Source organism: Takifugu flavidus, chromosome 9 (assembly GCF_003711565.1).
Source record: "Takifugu flavidus isolate HTHZ2018 chromosome 9, ASM371156v2, whole genome shotgun sequence".
NCBI lineage: Eukaryota > Metazoa > Chordata > Actinopteri > Tetraodontiformes > Tetraodontidae > Takifugu > Takifugu flavidus.
In genome coordinates this window covers 14,197,879-14,219,501 of record NC_079528.1, presented here as the reverse complement: position 1 = coordinate 14,219,501, position 21,623 = coordinate 14,197,879, and the positions used below count along the sequence as shown (strand labels likewise).

Genomic DNA, 21,623 nt, shown 5'->3' with positions numbered 1-21,623 from the left:
GCTGTGAAGACTCAGGCTGATATTACTCTTTGAGCTCAAATGAAGAAGATTTCAGAGTAATATCACCACTCCCAACGTGTTCAACGTGAAGGGGTGATGGAGCCAAAACAAGGTCAAAATGTAGAATATCTAATATGCTAGTGCTTCAGGTGCCTCTCCAACGGCAGCCCGACGGTTTCCGCTTCAATCTGAGCAAATCGAACCCTCAAATGATCTGTTTAAGATTCTTATTTTTTGTAAAATAAATGATACGCAGTCACGTATCCATTTAGGATCAAAAAGGAAAGACCTGGTATCAGCAAAAAAAAGACTTTTGTATTTTTCCTCTGCAAACAGAATTCCCCTTGTGGTGTTATTTCATTTTTATTTAGTTTAATCAAGCCATTGTGTCACAGTATCATTGCTGCAATCTATCAGGGAAGCACAGTGGCCTCTAAAAATGTTCACCAATGATTGACTCTTTTTGTTTGCGTGTGTGTGTTGAATAACTCAGAGCCATGGGAGAGCACACTTTGTGTGTTCTTGTGTTTGCGTGAGCCTTGAGTTGTGTGTTCAGCTGATAGACAGACGGACACACACACATACACACACAGCACCCTCTGCTCCTCTTTGACCCCATGCATTCATGGATCACATTGTGTGCAGGGTTCTCCTCCCTCATCCTGATGTCCACCCTGACCATCAACCATATGTTGATGGAAACACTGGGAGAATCGCAATGGTTTTCCTCCCGTTTCTCTTCCATAAGCTTCTGTTTCTGCTCCTTTAGTAGCTTCAATATTCAGTAGACTCTGTCTGCATGTTCTGTAAGTGCTTGTAATTGTGCTGTCTCCTTCTACAACTTGTTAATAGTGACACTTGCTAGTCTGCCTGTGGCTGTGTCACATCAGCAGGCTTCCCTGCTTTATTCCTGTCTTTATTATCACGTAGATGTTGTGCATGTCAACTAGCTAAAAACACTTTAATTGCGTTTTACTTGCCTGCCAAATTTACCAAACCGTACGATCTATTTCACAATATTACAAATACTGTCCTCAATGATACAGGCAAACTTCATGATGGCACAATTGTTTTATTGGCAGCTTTCTTTTAAAATGTCAGTCAGTCTTGTCTGCCACCACATGAGGTTCTGGTGATGAAAACCACAGTCTCAGTTCGGCGTCAGCAATTCCACATCTGCTCCTTTAATCTGTTTTCTTTGCCTTTTCCGTGTAAACCAACAACATGTTTGCCAAAACCTCCATCATATTTTTGGACAACATTAGTAGCGGGTGTGGCTGATAACAACAAGGCATTTTGAAATGTGTTTAAACTGACGTTGGGGCCGGGTTTTGGATCGGTTAATAGGGTGATCTGCAGACGGGTGTCTGTTGCTACACTGTGGAGGAATTCTGTTGTTTTACTTATAGAAAATCATTGTTGTTGTTGGCTTACTTGTAATTGGCATTGATTTTCAGGGAGGACACAGAGGCGGAGAAAAAGGAAAAGAAGGGGGGGGGGGAGAATGTGAGAGGAGACAGCTGTGAGGCTCCAGTGAGTGCTCGTGATGTGTGTAATGTGGTAAGATGTGCTTCTGATGTGGTGCGTTTTCATCTGTATGTGCCCTCACATGTGTGCGCGGTGAAGGTGGTGGTGGTACATACAGCCATTTGCTTAACATGTGCTTCATTTCACTGCCTGCATGTTGGTGGCTTTCCTTTGAAACCCCTCCCCAATCACAACCACCATCACCACCACCACGAGTGCTCTTAGTGCTCCTGCCAAGATGACAGCCTGTTGGCGGGAGGGGGCGGAGTCTGAAAGAAAGAAAATGAAGGGAGGAAATAAGAGAAGAGAAAAGTGACAAGATGTTAAAACAGATAGCGGGTGATGGCACAGGAGGGAGAGCAAATGGAGTGGAATGAATGTTACAGTTAACAAAGTCTCTCTCTCTCACACACACACACACACACACACACACACACACACACACACACACACACACACACACACAGGATAATTAAATGATGTGCTGTTTGGACAGAGTAGAACAAAGGAGTTTGCCCTCCGGTAGTGAAAGACAGAGATGTGAGCACCATCGTATGGGGTGATTAACTTTAGATATTGATAACAGATCAGCACGAGACTGGTTTTCCACATTCTCAGTACTTGTCATTTAACTACAACACATTTAACACACGCAGGCATATGTGTGCACATACAGTATGAGACCGTCAAGCATCGCTGCATTTTTAATGAGACAGTAAACTGGTGCACCTGAAACAAGTTTAACTAATTTTACTTGATTTTTCTGATCTTCTTTGATCGGAGGAACGGGGGAAAAGGAGGTCAATATTGTTTTTTTCCCCTTTTTCTTTTCTTTTCTTTTCCTCGCTTGATGTACTGAAAGTAGGGTGATTTCCAAATAGGCTCTACATCAATATTCATCCCGATAAGTCGCCCACTTTCATCTTTTTACATTTTCGATTCTTGCTCATTTGCATCACCCCCCCTCCCCCCCTAAGTACTTTTTGAGGCGTTCCGTATAATGTCTTAAAATCCAGGCTATGAGATGGGCCACGGTGGAATACAAACTACTTGAGCTCCCTGTCTATCCTCAGCTGTGAGGTAAAGTTACTTTGCTGCGAGATAAGAAATAAAGAACTCTTCATTCGCTCAAAACCGTTAAACTTCCCTCCGCTGAACCCCCCCTTAACAATGAAGGCGTGCAAAAAATGACGAGGGTAATATGTGATATCGCTGAAGGAAATGCGGATGAAGGATGTCTCCAAGGGAACTTAAAATGTTCGCATTAATGTGGGAGAACATGGGGAGACTGAGGTGTGTCTCTCAGCCTGCAGCCATGCATCTCTTTACTGTTTTCATCTGCGTTGTATCATCCCCTGTGTCGCTTCTCTTTGGTTCACCCTTAATTAAGGGAGGAGGATTCTTAATCTGGCTATACTGAGTGCTAATGACCTGCAGGAGTCTTACCTCCCACACAGAACTCTGAGAAAGAAAGAATCAGTGGCAGCATATAAGTGTCTTTGTCTGAAAGTGTGTCTGGGGGTGGACAACGCTGCACACAGCTCATGAGAATGTATGAGTTAGGGGTTAACCCTGGGGTCCGGTGGAGAGGGGGTCATGGGTCACCTGTGGCCTTACAAAAGGGGCTTGAGTCCTGCACAAAAAGTCATGCGCCTGGGAGGGGTTTGGGGGACGGGGGGGGTGACTCATTATCATCAGCTCTCGCCTGGTCTCTAACAATGATGGATCAGCATCTGCACATCCCGACACTTCCATGAGAAAGAGGGGGAGGGTGGCGGACATCTGTAGATATGTAACAGCATGCTGCCCAGAACAGTCTGCTGTCAAGCCTGCAGCGGACCGGCTGATTCAGGCGGCCTTCCATCTGCATCCCATTGCAGCCATTCATTGAGTCCAATTAGAGAATATAACCTCAACGTCAGGGGTGAGCGTGTCTACTGAAGAACAGGTGCAGAGCAAGAACTCCGCCTTTGCCAGCGCAAACCTGAACGTACACGCTGACCATTATCCTTGAGGTCTTCAGATTCCATTCAAAAGGAGTCTCCAATTTGAACTCATCTTCCCTTTTAAGTGTTTCATTTTGTCATTGATTTGAACTGTTTTTAATGCTGTTCTACATATTTCCCACCTCTATTTATTTCTAGCGTCCTCTTTCCGTGATAGTGAGACAAAGTGGTTCCACAACACCGCTCATCTGAAGTAAGAGGTATGATGATGTTGGATGAATTAGCTCAAGAATGCTGTGAGTTCTTTCTTCCCCTCAGACATTTTGATAAAGTGGGTGGTCGTCAAACATTTATTGGCTGTTCTTCACTGTTGGCAACTAAGAGTTTTGATTTCAGCCTTTCCCTTCAGCTTTGGATTTACTTTCTTTAGCGTATTCCAGTTTGTAGTATCAACAAGTAAAACTTTCTCGCTTCACACTGCAGGTGACGTTTGGTGGTCCGAGAATTCAACTTTCTTCAGTCCGAATGACTCTAACAAGAAAACAAGAGTGGGGGGAGGGGTGAAAACTGAAGAAGACTGATAAGGTGTTGTGACTGATGACTGGAGCGTTCCCATGGAGATCAACACTGACAGAGTAATTAGGAAGCTCTTCCATTAGCTTAAACACACCGGGGAGAAGAAGATGCTTCTGGTGCATCTCTCTAATGTTCTCCACTCTACCCCGATACCTCCTGGGAGTATTGGGTGTATTTGAGCCTCAGGTTTTCATTAACAAACCCACTGGGATGAACGGGAAGAAGCAGAGGAGCAGGAGGGAGAACCAGGAGAGAGCAGGCAACATACAAAATCAGATCATCAGGGGGTTTTCACAAAATTTCTTTTAATCTGGTGCGAGGCTTTGATTCAAATTAATAGTCAATTAGCCTGACTTTTAACGTGCGCGCCGGAAACTCATTCCTGTTTATAATGGGGGCTCAGAAGGAAAGTGCTCCTTTCATTGCCTGACATTTAAACTTTTCCTAAAGCGAACTATCTCCACCCCCCAACACTCCCCAGCTTTCTCCCCTCTCTTCTTCATGTGTATGTTGAGTTGCTTATGAATGATTCAGGAAGAACCCTGCTGCTAAGTGTTTGCCTCTTTTAATCCGAGCTGGTAGCTGCTTTTAATGTGTCCCTCCTCATTAACACACAGGTAGTGGCCCTCAGTTGTTGGTCCATGTGTGTTCGGATTTGTGCACCCCCCCCCCCCCCCCCCCACCCCCCACACACACACACACGCACACTAACACACAAACACACACTCACATTGTACCCTGCAGCTGCCTGTACTCTTCCCGCAGTGGCTGGGAGGAGGTCTGTCTGGAGAACATGAGCCCGCTAGATGCCAGGAGACTCTTTAGCTGTCAGAAAATCTTGTTTACTTTTCATTTTTACACTGCAGCACAGTCCCACTCAGGGGCATTCTCATCTCTGCAACATTTCCAAAAACCTGTACATGCCTGCACTCGCAGCTTTTCCCCTGTCTATTTCTTTTAGCATCTAAAACCAACTGGCGGATTTGAAACTTGAACAAATGCACACTTAAAGTTGTTTATACAAGCTCTGCCTGGTTGTTTTTAGGGGACGAAATGGCTTTTTCTGGTGTTTGACCGTGACTGCATCACACAGGACTGCTGGTGGTTACTTAAAGAAGATTACATGCCTTAGACTTGAATTTCATTTCCTATGCTGCAGGTCAACAAAGCCGAGGATCACGTTGAGGTCATTAGCTGGTTAAATGCTGCCATTTTTGACGATCACCAGATGAAGCCCTTACAGTTTCCTCCCCAGAGTCAACCTGGAATGTTTTTTGAGATACAAACAGATTGGTCTGAGAGCCATTAACGCTAGCCTGGCTCTGGGCTGCGTAATAGGCGTACTCTACTATGCCATCATGATAAACACAACTGCTGCTGCACCTTTAAGTACGGCCGTAAAACCAGACCCCGTCGCGATAACTAACGGCCCTGGATTGTCCACACTAACTACTTTATTACAGGTCCTGTGTGGGACACTGTGGTAGGCAATTATTAACAATAGTCTGTAGCAGAGAGTAACTCACCAGTGGAATTTGTTTGTTTCTAAGGTTGGTAAAATTAATTGCTAACAGTAAAAAACAATCAAGTAACCTGTCCCTAATTTATTTTGTTTGGAATTTGAAAGTAATCAGAATCAAAACAAAATTCACTTGTGTTCCATATGCTAATTATTTGTACTGATTTTTAAAAAAATTCATTAGTGCGTAATCTGTTTATAATCAGGGTTCTGTAATATCATGCTAACAATGTAGCCATAATATAAATCACATTAGAGAATGAATTTCAAGCTGATCCGGACTCTATTCTTAAAATCAACAACACGTGGTTGTCTGGTCAGAGAGGATCTACCCCCACTCCAAAAACAAAAAGAAGCGAGAGTTAAAGGCCACTGGCTGCCTCACATCTGCCAAGACAAACAGAACAGGAGTGGGGGGTGGTGGTTTGTAAATCTGCACTCTAATGAATGAGCACTGCTGAAAATATGTCACCCATTGGCCCCGCGTGTGGTAAACATTCAACTCGAGCCACATTGGAGCCCTTTGTTCACCGGCCTCTTCCCATCTGACTCAAAAAGAGACATGTCCTCACTTGCCATTGTCCCCCATCCTTTCCTCGCTCCCCGTTAGCCTGCATCCCTCCACAACCGAGACAGTTTTAAAAAGGACACTTTTGTGTAGGAGAGGCTAATGAGCGTACACTAACTCACTGGTTTTCATTGGTATGCCGAGCAGAACAGTCTGCAGAACTCTTTTTCATGAGCATCTCCAAAGCAAGGACTTCAGACTGGAAAGGTTCTCTGCTATTTGCAGATCTCTAATATACAAGGGAGAGAATTTGCTTGCCAGATTTTTTTGAGCATCTGGTGTGTAGTACTCTAAGCTATCCCTTTTAAAATTGGCCTCAAAATATAACAATACAGGGTGGGGGTGTGGTAAATAATGGTTGGCTGATGCAAAAAGGCAGTATCAGAGGGTTCAAGGATACACTGGGACACAGCAGTGAATTCTAATCTGCACCTCTGATTTGAAAAGAAGGCGTAGACAGGAAAATCTATTGTGAGACTTCAAAAACAGGTGATCAAGTGTCAGGACAGCATATGCCAGACGTGTGTCTATCGGAGTCGGGCTTTGGCTCTGTCACAACATGGCCGCAGGCAAGGACGCGCCGTAAGAGCGCCTGTGATCATTCGAAACGGGCCCGTGCTGTTCGTACGTGAAATGTAAAACTACCACAAGTCTCTCCAGGAGAGTCAATTAGCTTTTGTGTCAAGGAAAACCTGCCAGCTGAGTCCATGCCGGGGCGATATCTTTGTGGTGTTTGTCAGCACGGCTCTAATTTACAGAGCACGGTGGACGACAGCTTTCTGCATCTAAAACATCAGCAATTCCTGATTTTGGGGTCTCGTTTATATTTCATGAGTGGAAAAACAAGTTTAACAATAGCCCAGTTCAAACTTTTAATGTAAATTTGCAACTTCATGTCCTACAAAAAGGAAGCGCGTTGTTTTCAGTGTATCACCCCGGCACATTGATACATCTGTGTGGTTTCTTTGTGAGAGCTGCTCTTCAAAGCCAAACAGGACTTCTAAAAGCTTCTTTTCAAAGCTTGGAGAAAGGCAACAAGGTAAATAGCCGGAGAGCACACAAACATACATAACAAGACAAGGGCCTTGAATGAAGCTTGAAACCCCCCATTACAGAGTCAAGGAGCTCTTTGAGGACCTCTACATGTGAATTAGGTCTTGGGGGGGGCAGTTAACAAGACTGCACCCCAGGTAGAGGCAGGAATTTTATGGATGAAATGGCAGTCTGAGCAGACAATCAGAGGTGATCACAGGCAAGAGGAGCACAAACAAGCTTTTCTGCTGGAGAGAAAGGCTAACGTGCGGTACAGCAGGAGAACAGCCCTGTGGAGACCGTCCCAAATGAAGGAAGACAAGGCAGTTGTTACAACTCCAGCTGACTTTACAGGAACCAAGAAACCATCTTGGTTTTTCCTTTTCTTGTGGCACAATCTGGCACGCAGTCCCATATGCTAACATTTTGGTGGAGAACACAGCAAAGTGTCACGTTTGCTTGTGGATGGTATCAGCCATGTGTGGGACTGAACACTCTATGTCAATATTAGAGAGTTTCTCTTTTTCCCCCACAGTCACATTACTGTAGATCACCTCCATGTAAGGTCCAGAAGAGATGTTTCCAGGAAGACTGATTTAGGGCTGCTTTGTGAACACTTAATTGGCTGAAAGCTTCAAGCCCCAAGGTGTTGTGTGCAAATCTGATATTAAAGCAGATTAACCTTCACAATCAGGAAACATAAGCTTCTCTTTTTGTTGATATTGCAATAAATCTGTTTTAACATTGACTGATTTTTAGATAAACCTTTGCTCGGAGAAAATTATTATGAAACCATTCCTTTTTCACAGGAAATATGGTGTTTAAGATGATATTTTGTCAAATGGGGTTGCTCTTCGTGGTTTTTTCTAATTCATGTGATGATGAAATATAATCTAACAGTAGCTGCAAATGAATAAATGTTAAAAATAGATATAGATTCAAAATAATCCAATAAGGTTTTTGGCTTGGCCGCATTAGTGGAGGTTTACGTTTGTTTTAAAACTGAAAGCACATTAGTGACATCGGGGTCAAGACATGAAAGGAAGCTGAAGTCAATACAAAATACGCTTTTTCTGTAAAAATATCATTAGGATCAATTTACCAAGCTCTTACAGACAAAAGGGTGCCATCAACAAAAAACAGAAATGCCTTCAGCACTTTGAATGTTGATCTTAGGATGACTCAATGCCAGCTAAATATTTAAATATTCTATTTCAGGTCTTTCTATAGGTTCTAACTAATGTAATTCCAGTTTGGTCTGCCAACATGCTAACTTGCTTAAACGTAGTTTTTTATTTAACATTGTCTTTTGCAGGAAAAGTGAACAATCATGAGAATATGCTTTTGTTTGGAAAATTACATGTATGCCTTTCATTGAAATTAGTATTTTGGACAATAACGACAAGTTTTTGTCTCCCTGTTTATGATGTTTTAAAAATTTTAAACCAATCAGACGATACCTTGGAACAGGATGAATGACCGAGTAAAGTCACATGCAATCCAGGACTAATTCCAATCTATGCGGACATTCTTCAAGCTTTGGGGTATGGGTCGACTTCTTTTATGTCTCTTAAAGGAAAATCCATTACCAGATGCTTAAATCCCTCTCTGAGTCTGGAACTGTCTCTTATAATGAACGCTTGTGCAAAATTCTTCTCCCACAACGCAATGTTTTCAGGAGATTTCACAACTCATGGTCATCATTCCTCACTCCAGATGTCATGTGAGTAATTTCCTGCAGCTACTATCAATTGGAAAGTCTTTTGCTGATGCAGGGATATTTCCAACAAACCTTCCCTGGCTCCCTTCATTTTTTTTTTGCGCAGAACTTCTCATCTAGACGGATTCATGTGTATCACATATATTGCTGGAATCAGTGATCAGCTGGTGTGGCACCACATTTACATTTCTTTTCCATGATGTGTCATCACTAGCCATAAACGACGGTGGGTGGGGTGGAAAGGAACCTGACTCCCCTCTTACTGAGCCTAAATCCCTTCCGTCTCGCGCGAGCTAACAGCATAGTAATGAGATGGTGGCAGATGCTCGCGTGCCTTTACAAACCTCCCGACCCCCAAACACACGCCAAGTCTCCCCTGCTGCACGATGAAGACACTAACATACAGAATGTCTTAACAACCTGCATGGATCCAATTACTTTATAATTATTAATGGAAGCTATGTTGTGATAGAAGTGCACTGTATTAATGCAGACACAGCTAATAAATAGCAACACTATTATTTGTTTCTTTTCCTATATTACCAATCTATCCTAGCAAGTCTGATTAATATTTTTCTCTATTCATCTAGATTTTCTTTTGTCTGAAATTAAAAATGAGCCAAGAGTAGAGGAAAATAGTCACGAAGCAATAGCTTACAATGTTTGTTTATTCTGTAAAATTGCACGCAACAAAGGCCATCACCCTGATACCCCTGGTGAGCACACTTGTCGGGGGATGGAGGATAGTTTGGGAGCTGTCCTCTTTCCACCTGCTACGTATCCTTTGTCATCAGGAGCTCCTGCTTCATTTCAATGACAAAGTTGCGGAGCCCCTCACCCTTCGCCCCTTACGCTTCCTTCCTTTCAGTGATTTTATGCTCCCTGGGGGCAGAATCTCTGCATCCACCCCATCACCCACCCAGTCAGCTTTGCTCCAACTGGCCATATGAGTGGATTCAGAGGAGTCCTTCTGCTTCCCTCCCAGAAGGACTCAAATTTAAACCTGACTCTTTTTATGGTTAAATGGCAAAGAGACTCAACCAGGACAGTGACATATGGACTGTGATTGCAGCACCGGAGGGGCTCGTTTGTTAGCATCGGCCCAATAAATGTGTTTATATTCATTTGAACTCAATACTACACTTGTAAAAAGTTTGTATTAAGCCTCTAAGTATCAAGCTCAGTACAATGCTGCAGACATGCAGTTCAGAGTTCTCCACTGGAATATGTTTGCCAGGCTCTTCCTTTCTTTCTTCTGCTTTTTGCAGAAGGGATGGGATTTAAGTGTGTTCCTGACTGCAGTAATGGAATGAAAGCGTCAGCGGCTCCTTGAGCTGGTGGTTGTAGTAGAAGATGTGCAGAGGCAACAGCCCATGGCTAACATTGGTTTATGTTGCAAGACTCTTTGGCCCGTGCTTTTTTTGGTATGGTTTATGTGCCAGGCTCCATCCCTCCTCCGCTGATAGACACTAATGTTTTTGTCAAGCTAATACAGGTCACTTTGGATTCTGTTAATGCACAATTGTGTGGATTAAAGCGATAGTGTACTGTTTAAAAGAAAAATGTTGTGTTGACTGATGTGAAATCAGTCAAGATTTTGACTAAAGTCAATATAATATTGTATTATTTGATGCAGAATTTTAAAATGTCAATTTCAAAATGAAAGTTATTGGCTTTTCAGACAAGACGCCACCATCTGTCCTGCCGGGTCCAATTCCAAGTAGACAGTGCTGAGTGTGTGGTTTCAAACCTGCCTGCATCATACACATATGACTTTTAATCTGATCGTGGAATAAGTGCTAACGAGACATTGTTAGAGCATTTGCCCCCTTTGAGCGACTCCGTTTTTAATTTGTATGTCCATGTGTGTCGGTGTGGTAGCCCATGTTCATCTGTTTGCTCTTAAGCAGATGGTGATGCAGAGAGCCTGTTCCCACGGATCACACATGGGAATTTAAAATGCAGAAAAAATCCATCACAGTGAAACATTCTCTGAAGGATGCCGCCCCCAGATAATTTACCCCATAAAAAACAATCAGGGCATTCCTTATCAGATATGGCTTGTGGAACTCACTGAGATGTATAATAATTCCAAGTAAAAATGTCAACATTCTCTCTTGATCTTCCTGGTCTGTGGCGTCCTAGTGAGTATTTATTATTTAAACATTAATGTGATGTGCAGATTATATTAATATGGTTTGTATTAAAGCCAGAATGCCAGAATCAAGTGTTCTCCTTACCTCTCCCCCTTATCTTGAGCTCAATCGCGCTGTCCCTTAACTTTTTAACAGCTCTGACACATTGAATTTATGGCACAGATTGCCCCTCATGCTCTAAATTTGTAAAAGGATAATTTAGGAGAGTTTTTCCATCGCCGTATGAGAAGGAAATTAAATTATTTGAGAGGAACTATTTCTAATTTGGTGTCATTCAAGGGAAGGGGGGTGGGGTGGGGGGTTGGTCCGAATAAATGGTAATTATAGGTTTGGGTTGTCTGACTCCCAGCCAGATGGCCCAGTACTTCTCTCATAAAGCCCTGTTTGACCAGTCGTGGGCTGGGTGACACTTTTAAGTTTCCAAGATAGTGATTTGGTCCAGGAGTTGTAGGTTTCCATAAAACATTATTATGTAGTCAGGAGACAAGGATGCATTGTAATAGTCTCCTAGATAGATAGATAGATAGATAGATAGATAGATAGATAGATAGAGATAGAGAGAGAGAGAGAGATAGAGAGAGAGAGAGAGAGAGAGATAGAGAGAGAGAGAGAGAGAGAGAGAGAGAGAGAGAGAGAGAGAATCTCATATTATCTAGTTTTTATATATTAGTAGATAACATAGATTCAATTCTAATAGAATTGTAGCTACTGAGCTGGGACAGCTGGGAGATTGCATGTGTCCATCCAACATAATGTTTTAAGCAGAGTAACAAAAGGACGGTGTTGGCACACTTTGTGAATTGCAACCATAACAATGCAAAGTCTGCCGCGGGTCAGGGTCTGGCTGCCGTTGTATTAAAAGTGCCCTAGCCCAGAATAATTCCTCCCTTGGCTCATTGTTGTGGCACACTTTTAATTCAGGGGTGTCCTCCTGCTGAGGAGGGTGTTAAAGAGATGGAGGGGCCATTATCAGTAGTCCCTCCTGCGACGCTTAAAGGGGGTCAGTCTGGTGGCTCGGGTGAAGGGGAGAGAGAGAGAGAGGGAGAGAGAGAGTCCCTAACCCTCCTCTCTGTCTCACTCAGTAGCTCACTGACTCGGATGCACAGACTGGGAGAAAGCTGCGCCTTTTCTTTGGGCAGACACTCACTCTCACTCACTCACGGCGCACACGCACAATAGGTGACGAGCATATGTTGGTGTGCGCAACAGATCCATTTAACGGGAGAGTGACGCATCTCACCTACTTCTTTTCCAGAAAAACTAAAGTTTTTCCCTTATTTTTCCCACCTATTTATTTATTTTGATCTCTTTTGTGGAGTTTTTTTTTATTATTTACGGAGGGTGAACTGCAGGCGGTGCAACGAAAATGCCGGACGTCTGAGAAGGCACCTATCCCTCATCCTTATTTGATTTCCCCCTCCGTGGAAGTAGATTTGCCACATTGTGCACAAAGATGTGGGCAAAAATCCTAACCAAAGGAAATATTTTTTGTTCAACTGTCATCAAACTGCTGCTCGTGGCTGCTTTTACGCACGGAGCTACTGGTAAGACTTTGAAATATAAAGTTTACGAGGAGCAGAGAGTGGGAACTGTGATTGCACGGTTAAAAGAAGATGTGTCTGGGGTTCTGGCTAAGCGACCGAGTTCGGCGACCTTTCGGTTCCGTGCTATGCAGCTGGGGAGTACGTCATTCCTGGCTGTCCGGGAGGAAGACGGTGAGATCAGCATCGCCACAAAAATCGACCGCGAGAAGCTTTGTGAGAAAAACCTGAACTGTTCGATCGAATTCGACGTGGTCACCCTCCCTACTCAGTACCTGCAGCTGTTCCATGTAGAAGTAGAAGTGCTGGACATTAATGACAACTCCCCGCACTTCTCCCGTGCCATCATTCCCATTGAAATCTCGGAAAGCGCATCTGTGGGTACGCGCGTCCCCTTGGACGGCGCGGTGGATGCGGACGTCGGGGAGAACTCCCTGCACACATACTCTTTGACACCCAATAACTTTTTCAAGATCGATATCAGGACAAGAACTGATGGGGCCAAGTACGCAGAACTGGTGGTGATGAGGGATTTGGACCGGGAGGTGCAGTCAAGCTACCAGCTGCAACTCACAGCCTCAGATAATGGTGTCCCCCCGAAATCTGGATCTACTTTACTGAAGATTAGCATCTCTGACTCAAATGACAACAGCCCGGCCTTTGATGAACAGGCTTATGTGGTGAATTTACTGGAAAATTCTCCCCTTGGGACTTTAATTATCGATTTAAACGCCACAGATCCAGATGAGGGTACAAATGGAAAAATAATCTACTCTTTCAGCAGTCACGTCCCACCAAAGATCTTGGAAACGTTTAAGATTAATCCAGAAAATGGTCACATCACACTTATTAAAAAAGTGGACTATGAAAACACGGCTTCTTATGAGCTGGATGTCCAGGCCCAGGACCTTGGTCCCAATTCTATCCCTGGACTTTGCAAAATTGTGGTGAACGTGGTGGACGTGAATGACAACAAACCGGAGATCAACATCAACCTGATGACGCCTGGGAAAGAGGAAGTGGCATACATTTCCGAGGGCTCCCCTGTGGACACGTTTATCGCTCTGGTTCGTGTGGACGACAGTGACGCCGGGCTCAATGGCGAAGTGGTCTGTAGGCTTCATGGCCACGGTCACTTCAGACTCCAAAAGACTTATGAGAAGAACTACATGATCCTCACCAATGTATCACTAGACCGGGAGAAGAGGTCAGAGTACAGTCTCACGGTCATCGCTGAGGACAGAGGCTCCCCCAGCCTTTCCACCATTAAACACTTCACTGTGCAAGTGTTGGATGAAAATGACAATCCTCCAAGTTTTGAGAAGAGCCGCTACGAGGTCTTTAAATCTGAGAACAATTCTCCTGGAGCCTACCTGATGACTGTAGTTGCCTCAGATCCAGATCTGGGCACCAATGGCCAAGTCACTTACACCATAATAGATGCCCTGATCCATGGGAGCCCCATATCCACCTACGTCACCATCGACCCCTCTAATGGCGCCATCTACGCTTTACGTAGTTTTGACCATGAAGACGTCAGTAGGATTGCCTTCACTGTACAAGTACACGATGGGGGAAACCCTGCACTGACTTCCAACACCACCGTCTTGCTCACTGTTTTGGACGAAAATGACAACGCGCCCATCATTCACTACCCCTCCCTCCGGAACCACACCGCTGAGGTGCCGGTGTGGAAATACGCCTCACCTGGTCAGCTGATCACTGCCCTTAAAGTCACAGACCGTGACTCTGGGGCCAATGGAGAGGTGAGCTGCAGTATTGTTGGTGGCAACGAGGAGGGGCTGTTTGTGATGGACGCACGCCGGTGCGAGCTCCGAACCAACGCGAGCCTGGAACAGGCTCCGCGGGATGTGATGGAGATCAGAGTGGAAGTGCAGGATAGAGGCACAACTCGGCTGACCACGGGGGCTCTCTTCAGGCTTTCTCTGCAAGAGATGATGGAGGTCCTGCCACCTCTTTACCCCACTGGCTCCAGCCAGGCCTCACTGGATCTGTCTCAAATCGTCATCATTTCTCTGGGCGCAGTGTGTGCCCTGCTGCTCATCGTGATGGTGATGTTCGCCACCGCCCGCTGCAGCCGAGAGAAGAAAGACCCCCGGCACAACTACAACTGCAGAGTAGCCGAGAACAGTTACCAGAACCACCCTAAGAAGCCCGCGAGGCAGATCCACAAGACAGACATCACCTTGGTCCCAACCGTCAACGGCACCCTTCCTGTGCGCGCTCACCCGTGTTCTCCTTCAGCCTCCCCTGCTCCTGAGAGGGGCACGCTGGGGAGTAGGCAGAGTCATCATAGCCGCCAGTCCCTCAACAGCCTGGTCACCATCTCCTCCAATCACGTGCAAGAGAATTTCACCCTGGAGCTGGCTCATGCAACACCACCTGTAGAGGTAAGCCAATGAGACCCACCTTGACAATCGAATTCCCAAGTTTAAATGTATCTAAATGTACCACTTCAGGTATAAATAAATTAAAGTAAAAGATATTAACACAAGATATTTCACCCCAATATTGCACTTTATGTAGCCTCATATCAAATATTTGTTCTGAAATTATCCCTTACTCCCATATCCTCCTACCTTCAGCCCTTCATGTCATATTTTTGTTGACCATCCTTACAGGACTAATTCACACAGTTCTGCCACCCCCCCACCCCCCATAGTCCCTACCCCATAACATTGTCTTGTGGCCTTGCTTGTTTTGACTCCATTCATTTTCCCCCTCTTCATCTTTTCCTTTTATTTTTTGTCCTTTTCTTTCTTTTTTGTCCTTCTGTGTTCCTCTTGGGATTGTAGCAAGTCTCACAGCTTCTGTCCATGCTCCATCAGGGCCAGTACCAGCCACGGCCAAGCTTCAGGGGCAACAAATACACCAGGAGCTACAGGTAATGCACAAACATACACTTGTCCTCCTAAATTGTGTTCACATTCTGGTATATCCATATTCAGCAGCTTTTTGGTTTAGAGCCAAACTTATCATTTGTAATAACTTATTATTTGCATAATTTTATGTAAAACCTCTTCTGCAGAGCGCTCCCTGTGCACCTTTTTATTTGTCTATAGCATGGCCTTCCTCCATGCTATTATTGACAATAAGTTGTCCGTTACCTCTAAGGGCTGGATGAAATTCTCGTCTGTCTTCCTCTTCATGCAGATATGCCCTCAATGAGATGGATAAGTTCAGCCTGAAGGACAGCGGCCGTGGCGACAGTGAAGCTGGGGACAGCGACTATGAGCCTGGCAGGGAGTCACCCATGGATAGGCTCCTTGGTGAGGGCTTTACTGAGATATATGCCCCTGATGGCCAGCACAGAACGCATGCAGGTACACCCCAGGCCCCGCATCGAGCACACCCGACTACCCTCCATTCATTTCCCACCATTTTCCCTCATCTCGTTCAGAATTGAGGATTAACTCTCTTCTGTTTTCATGGTTTCACTTGTGCTGGATGCTTTTGCCACTCAGACACTGAAAATGGAAGGAGGTAAAACAAATTGTCAAAGTAAATTTAATTTCTTTTAAATCTAGTTTGCCAACAAAAAAATGACAAATTAATGAATCATTAACTTCGGTTCTAAAAGATGTTTGATCAAGTCTTTTTTTTTTTAGTAACAATGGTCAAACAGTAGCCAGGCTCTGTTTCCTTTATACCCTCCACTGATGTAGGCTGAGGGAGAGTTTCTCAACCTTGGGGCAGCAACCCCACCTAGAGGTCATCTGATGTTCAACGACTTTGACAGACATAAAATCTTAGTTTAAGACATAAAAGGGCCTTGTCTTGTATAGTTTTGGGCATGCTTTCCCCTCTGTGCATTGCAAATGGCTGCATGTGCAATTCCCCTGGAGGACTCTGAGTGATACTGTGCATATATACGCTGCAAGTTTGTCACTGTCACGTCTTAACGGAGACATTTTTCTGTTCAGCTCAGGCATTCCATCCATTTTCCCTCATGTCCCGCCGCATGCAATTTCCCTGCTTTGCACTGTAGCATTAAATATTTGACAGGTTGACGAGAAAATACTTGGTCACATGTTTTGAAATTCCACCCCTCAGTCTGTCTCATAGCTGATGTCACACAAGCTGCAGACGGCTTCAGCTTTATTTATCTCCTTCCAGAGCTCCCACTTCTTTCCAGGAAGCTTCCCACGCAGCCATCATTCCACACTGTATTTAAGTTACATTCCAATTAAAGTCGACCCAAACGGGCACACAATCTCATCACTAACACCCCCCCCCCATCACACTCCCCCCCATAGTCTTTGAGAGCTTTGTGGAGGAGGTCTGCTCGTCATTCCTTTTCATTTTTTCCACCTTCAAGCCTTTACATTCAGCCATCAAATCTGTAAACCCAATGCTCCCTTGATGAAGGGAGACATTTAATTACTACGTGACGAAGAGTTGCTATGGAGTCAGCGCTGAGTTGCATTTGTGATTAAGCCCTAAAGAACATAAATGACATCTCAAAGCTCACCTTTCTCCTTCTGCATGTTTACCTTGCCTTCCACCCCCGTGGTCTCTGCAGTACGGCTGATTTCCAATGTCATATAGTCAGCACCCGCTTATGCTAGTTGCCTTTGTGCGCATTGTTGTACAGATACAGATTCAAATTCAGTTATTGCCTCTATTCCTGAATGAAAATTACCATTATTTTAGAAAAAGTGTTTGGTATAAATAGTCTTAAAGGACTTGCGGCACATCTGAAACTAAGTTGTTTGTTGCTTATATGTGTTGGACACTGATATGGCTAGCGTAGCCTAACCCAGCATTAAAGAAATACTAGAAGAAAGACGGGCACGTACTGACTGTCGATTTTCCTCTAAAATCAAATGGTTGCTATAAACTGATTATAAATAAGTCATTCTGACTTAGGTTACTTCATTCCTGGAAGTAATTGACTGAAAATTGATTAAAATTGAAATAAATAATAGTAGTTATAGTAATAAGACTTAATTTGTTATCAGCAAACCCTGAAGATGTAAATAAATTTAAGAGACCAGAGGACTCTGACCTTTGTTCTTTAATCATTTTATGCATGTCACATGTTCAGAGACCATTCTGTTTTAAGCTCAGATTTGTGTTTTGGGCCTCAAAAGTAAGAGTTTTATTTGAAAAACTGACTGAAAATGCAGACGTGAACATTCTCCACAGCGTTGTCTCAACCTGTCAGTACATTGACAAAAAGGAAGTATTACCTTAATCTTAGACACTAACTGGACAACTGCAGCGCATGTAAATAGTCCAACTAACATCAGAGTTATCTTTACAAGAGTAAGACACCCAATTAATCTGATAGGAAATCAACGTTCTTCGGCATCTCCTTAATCGGTGTTCCAGTGGACTAAACAACACTTGAGCGCATTCTACACAAACCCCATGCTGAAGAGATGCCTATCGCCATCTAGTGCTGAGGAGGAGGTCATGGCCCTAACAGTTATTGGATTTTTCTTTGTCACATGTAAACCGGGACAAGGACTGAATTCCGAGAGGGCGACAAAGTCAAATTTTGGGCATAATAAATCTGTGCATGTAAATGGACTGACTGCCAAAACTGCTCATCCCCCACCTCCCCACCTCGCTCAGTGGGAAACAGCCCCTCCTGCTGCTTCTTATCTAGAATAAATGATGCATTTCTTTTCTGATGGAGTTTGATAAGATGAAAGCTCACCAGTAAACAGACACATTATCAGCAGCAAGCACATTCTCATTTTTGAATAATTTAATTCAGAAACTAGTCTGATTTATTTTCTATTTTTCTAGTCTGATTTAAGTGATTTTTAATTAACTTGGTTAATATTTGCCTAAAGTGACCCCTCATTATTTCTACACAAAAATCTGTCAAGTTATATCTTTCTTTCCTTCTTTCAACCCCCGTCATCGTCTGAATATCCAACAAACATCCAATGCAGCTGCCCCTGCAATGTTGCTTTTTTTCTCACCAGTGCACTTTTCATCCGCTCTAAGATGTATTATAAATGTTCCTTTCATGTTAATGAGGGCATAATGAAGTCCCCCAATAGAACCACTGAAAAGCAGCGCTCTCTTTTAATGAAGGCTGTAAGTTGGCATATTTGATTTGTCTAATTTATTCTTCAGAGATTTTCTATTTGAAGATTTAATATTTAAAAAAGAGCAGCTTGAAAGAAGGAAAGAAAGAGGGCTTTTAGAAGAGTTATTTTGAATGGCTAATAGACATTGATTGAGCAAACCGAATTGTTTCGGCATGGTAAATACTGTCGAGCGGGCGATGCTCCCGCAGAGAGCCTTTCTGACTAATTCAAGCATTTCCATCATGTTTTCAAAGCTGGAGCTGTGGAAACACCTGAGAGGCAGAGAAATAGCAGCTAGATGGAAAATAATCAGTACATCATCTTCTCATCTGATCAATGCGTGACAAAAATACTGTCATTTCCAAGCTGTATGTTATTTAGCCACATGCCATTATCTACTTTCCTCTAAATATAGATGTTTATCCATATCCTTACCTTCATATTTCCATTTTCCTTCAACTTACAGTACAGTACAGCATATTATTGGTTGGACACAGACATTCTGCAACTTCATGTGCTTGATAGTCTTCAATGAAGAAATGGATATCGAACTGATTCAGTAATAACAATAGAACATACGAAAAATGGCAGAAATGGATTCATTAGATTGATTTCACTAAATGTTACTGTAAATAATGTAAAGCGATATAATTTACTTTTTGATTTTTGGTAGCTTCGCCGACACTCCAGGGTTGTGAGGTGCCATTTGTGGGACATGTGACTGACGTGTTTGTGTGTTTCTTTTAGCGATGAGGCTCTGCACAGATGAATGCCGCGTCCTGGGCCACTCGGATCAGTGCTGGATGCCTCCCCTGACCTCTCCAGCCTCATCGTCCTCCGACTACCGCAGCAATCTCTACATTCCCGGGGAAGAATCCCATCAAGCCAGTGACTTGTCACAGGACAAGACCCCACAGCCCTGCACTGATAGCGGACCTGCCCGGAACCAGAGCTTCTCCACCTTTGGCAAGGACGTTGTTGGTGAGGATGGGGGAGAGGAGCGCCGGGCAGAGGAGGGCGAGGGAGCGGCAAGAGAAGAAGACCCATGTGGAACCGCATCCCTTCTGTCAGAGATGAGCAGCGTTTTCCAACGGCTTCTACCACAGGGTTTGGACTCCTTTATCCAAGTCAACGAGAATCCGAAGGGGACCAGCCTCAGTGGGGTCGGCGTCCCTATAACTGGATCTTTGGACCGCCGGAGGGGCCATCTGCCGGGCAAGTCTAATCCTTCCGTCCACCAGCAGGGTGTGGCCACCTGGGCCGCCAATACTCACTTCCAGAACCCAGGAAGCAGCATTAGCCCATCTGGCAACCACCAGTCTGGCAGTTACCACACCCTGAAACCCAGCACCAAGCTCAACTCCCAGAGCAGCAGCCACAAGGGCACGCAGGCACCCAAAAACAGCCCCCAGAACAGTGGTCACGCACCCAAACCCCACAGCAGCCCCCTGCTCACAGCGCTGGTCAACCCCAATCTGGTGCAGCCTTCTGCTCCTGTGCAAGTGTCCGTTCCTCCCCCCGGGCCGTCCTCCAAGTGGCTGCCAGCCATGGAGGAGATCCCAGAAAACTACGAGGAGGATGACTTTGACTCGGTGCTTAGCCACCTTCAGGGCAAACGGAGCGACAGCCGACACGAGCTGGTGGACGCCAGCGAGCTTGTGGCTGAAATCAACAAGCTGTTACAGGATGTCCGACACAGCTAAACTCCGTTTCCCCTCTTTATTTATTACTCACCCACTGACCGCTTCAGAATAAATGTGAAGGGCGGCGGGTGGAAAAAGAAGGACTAAAAGTAAACTAAAGGAAAAAAAAAGACCCGCAATTGTCGTTAAAGTTGCATTTCTAATGTAATACTTGTGTTTTGTGAATGCTAAATATCCAAAAATATGTTTGTATTTGCTAGTTTGGTACACAGTGTACACTCTGTGACTGTATTTATCTTTGTATTTCAAAAATACATTTGTATACTTATATTTATAAAAAAAAATACATGTATATAAACTTAATCAGAAGTCTATTTTTATATTTTGAATGCATGTTGAGTACAAAACCCTTGAATTAAGACTTTGACATGCGATCGACATTCTAAATATTTAAACTGTCTTTTGTATTGTGATTCTTTTTTTTTATTTGTCATTATATATATGACCTATACTGAATATATTAATGAACATTTGTCTTTGTGGATTATTGTGGGGAAAATGGACAGTACACAAATAAAAATGATGCACATATAATTTAAATGTGTCTATTGACCTTTCTATACTATTAAATGTGACCTTCACGTTCCTTCATATGTGACAGTAACAGGTCTGAAAGGATCCTAATGGTTTTCCCATCATGGAGCATAGAGGATTAAATAAAACTATGTTTCGTTAGCAGTTCACACTGATGAATGTTACAATTAATGGACAACCTTAATAATTTTCCAGTTAACTCCACACCTGATTTGTGGCCAAACCTGCCTGATGCACCAGTAAAAAAGCTGGTTCAAAAACTTGTGAGATACTGAACAAAGCGAGTGTGCAACAGTGCACCAGGCAGGCTGAGCACCATTATTCACAATCATCTGGTCTGAGCCAAATGTGGCAACTTTTTTTCCAGGGAAAGAGAATCTTGTGTGCTTCTTTTGTCATATCGGCAATGTTGTTTGTTGACAGAGATTGCAGAGCATGCTAAAGGTTACCGGTATATAAAAAAGGGCATGAACCATTAACCAAACAAAAAAAGCCAGAGTTGGTTCAGCCCATAAAATACAGGTATATATGGAGGTATTGAGGGGGGACCCTCCCCCGGGGGACCCCCCCCCCCCACCACCACCTACCTCAGGGACGGCATAATGGTCCTTGGTAAACCAAGACTAACATCAAGACCTCACTAATGCAACAACCATAACTAGCAGCACATGCACTGACATGGAAACAGGCAGGAGAGCAGGTAACTAGAGAGAGCCCCCTGGAGGAAGAATAT

At 44.0% G+C, this 21,623-nt stretch overlaps 1 protein-coding gene across 3 annotated transcripts; it reads left to right on the top strand.

Annotated features, from left to right (window-relative positions):
- The first annotated feature begins 12,125 nt into the window (after positions 1-12,125).
- On the top strand, positions 12,126-20,896 carry pcdh18b (protocadherin 18b). 3 transcript variants are annotated; one of them, XM_057043355.1, is made up of 4 exons: positions 12,126-14,996; positions 15,435-15,490; positions 15,760-15,929; positions 19,401-20,896. In XM_057043355.1, exons 1-4 carry the CDS (start codon positions 12,498-12,500, stop codon positions 20,354-20,356), a joined length of 3,681 nt encoding a protein of 1,226 aa, XP_056899335.1. In that variant the 5' UTR covers positions 12,126-12,497; the 3' UTR covers positions 20,357-20,896. The 3 variants fall into 3 exon arrangements, with proteins under 3 accessions (XP_056899335.1, XP_056899336.1, XP_056899334.1); XM_057043356.1 differs by having other exon boundaries at positions 15,402-15,490; positions 15,760-15,875; XM_057043354.1 differs by having other exon boundaries at positions 15,402-15,490.
- Positions 20,897-21,623: the final 727 nt, after the last annotated feature.

Coding starts and splice junctions, on each gene's coding strand:
- pcdh18b (XM_057043354.1), top strand. CDS start 12,498: ATGTGGGCAAAAATCCTAACCAAAGGAAATATTTTTTGTTCAACTGTC. Junction 15,491..15,759: donor AAATACACCAGGAGCTACAG/GTAATGCACAAA, acceptor CTCTTCATGCAG/ATATGCCCTCAATGAGATGG. Junction 15,930..19,400: donor CCAGCACAGAACGCATGCAG/GTACACCCCAGG, acceptor TGTTTCTTTTAG/CGATGAGGCTCTGCACAGAT.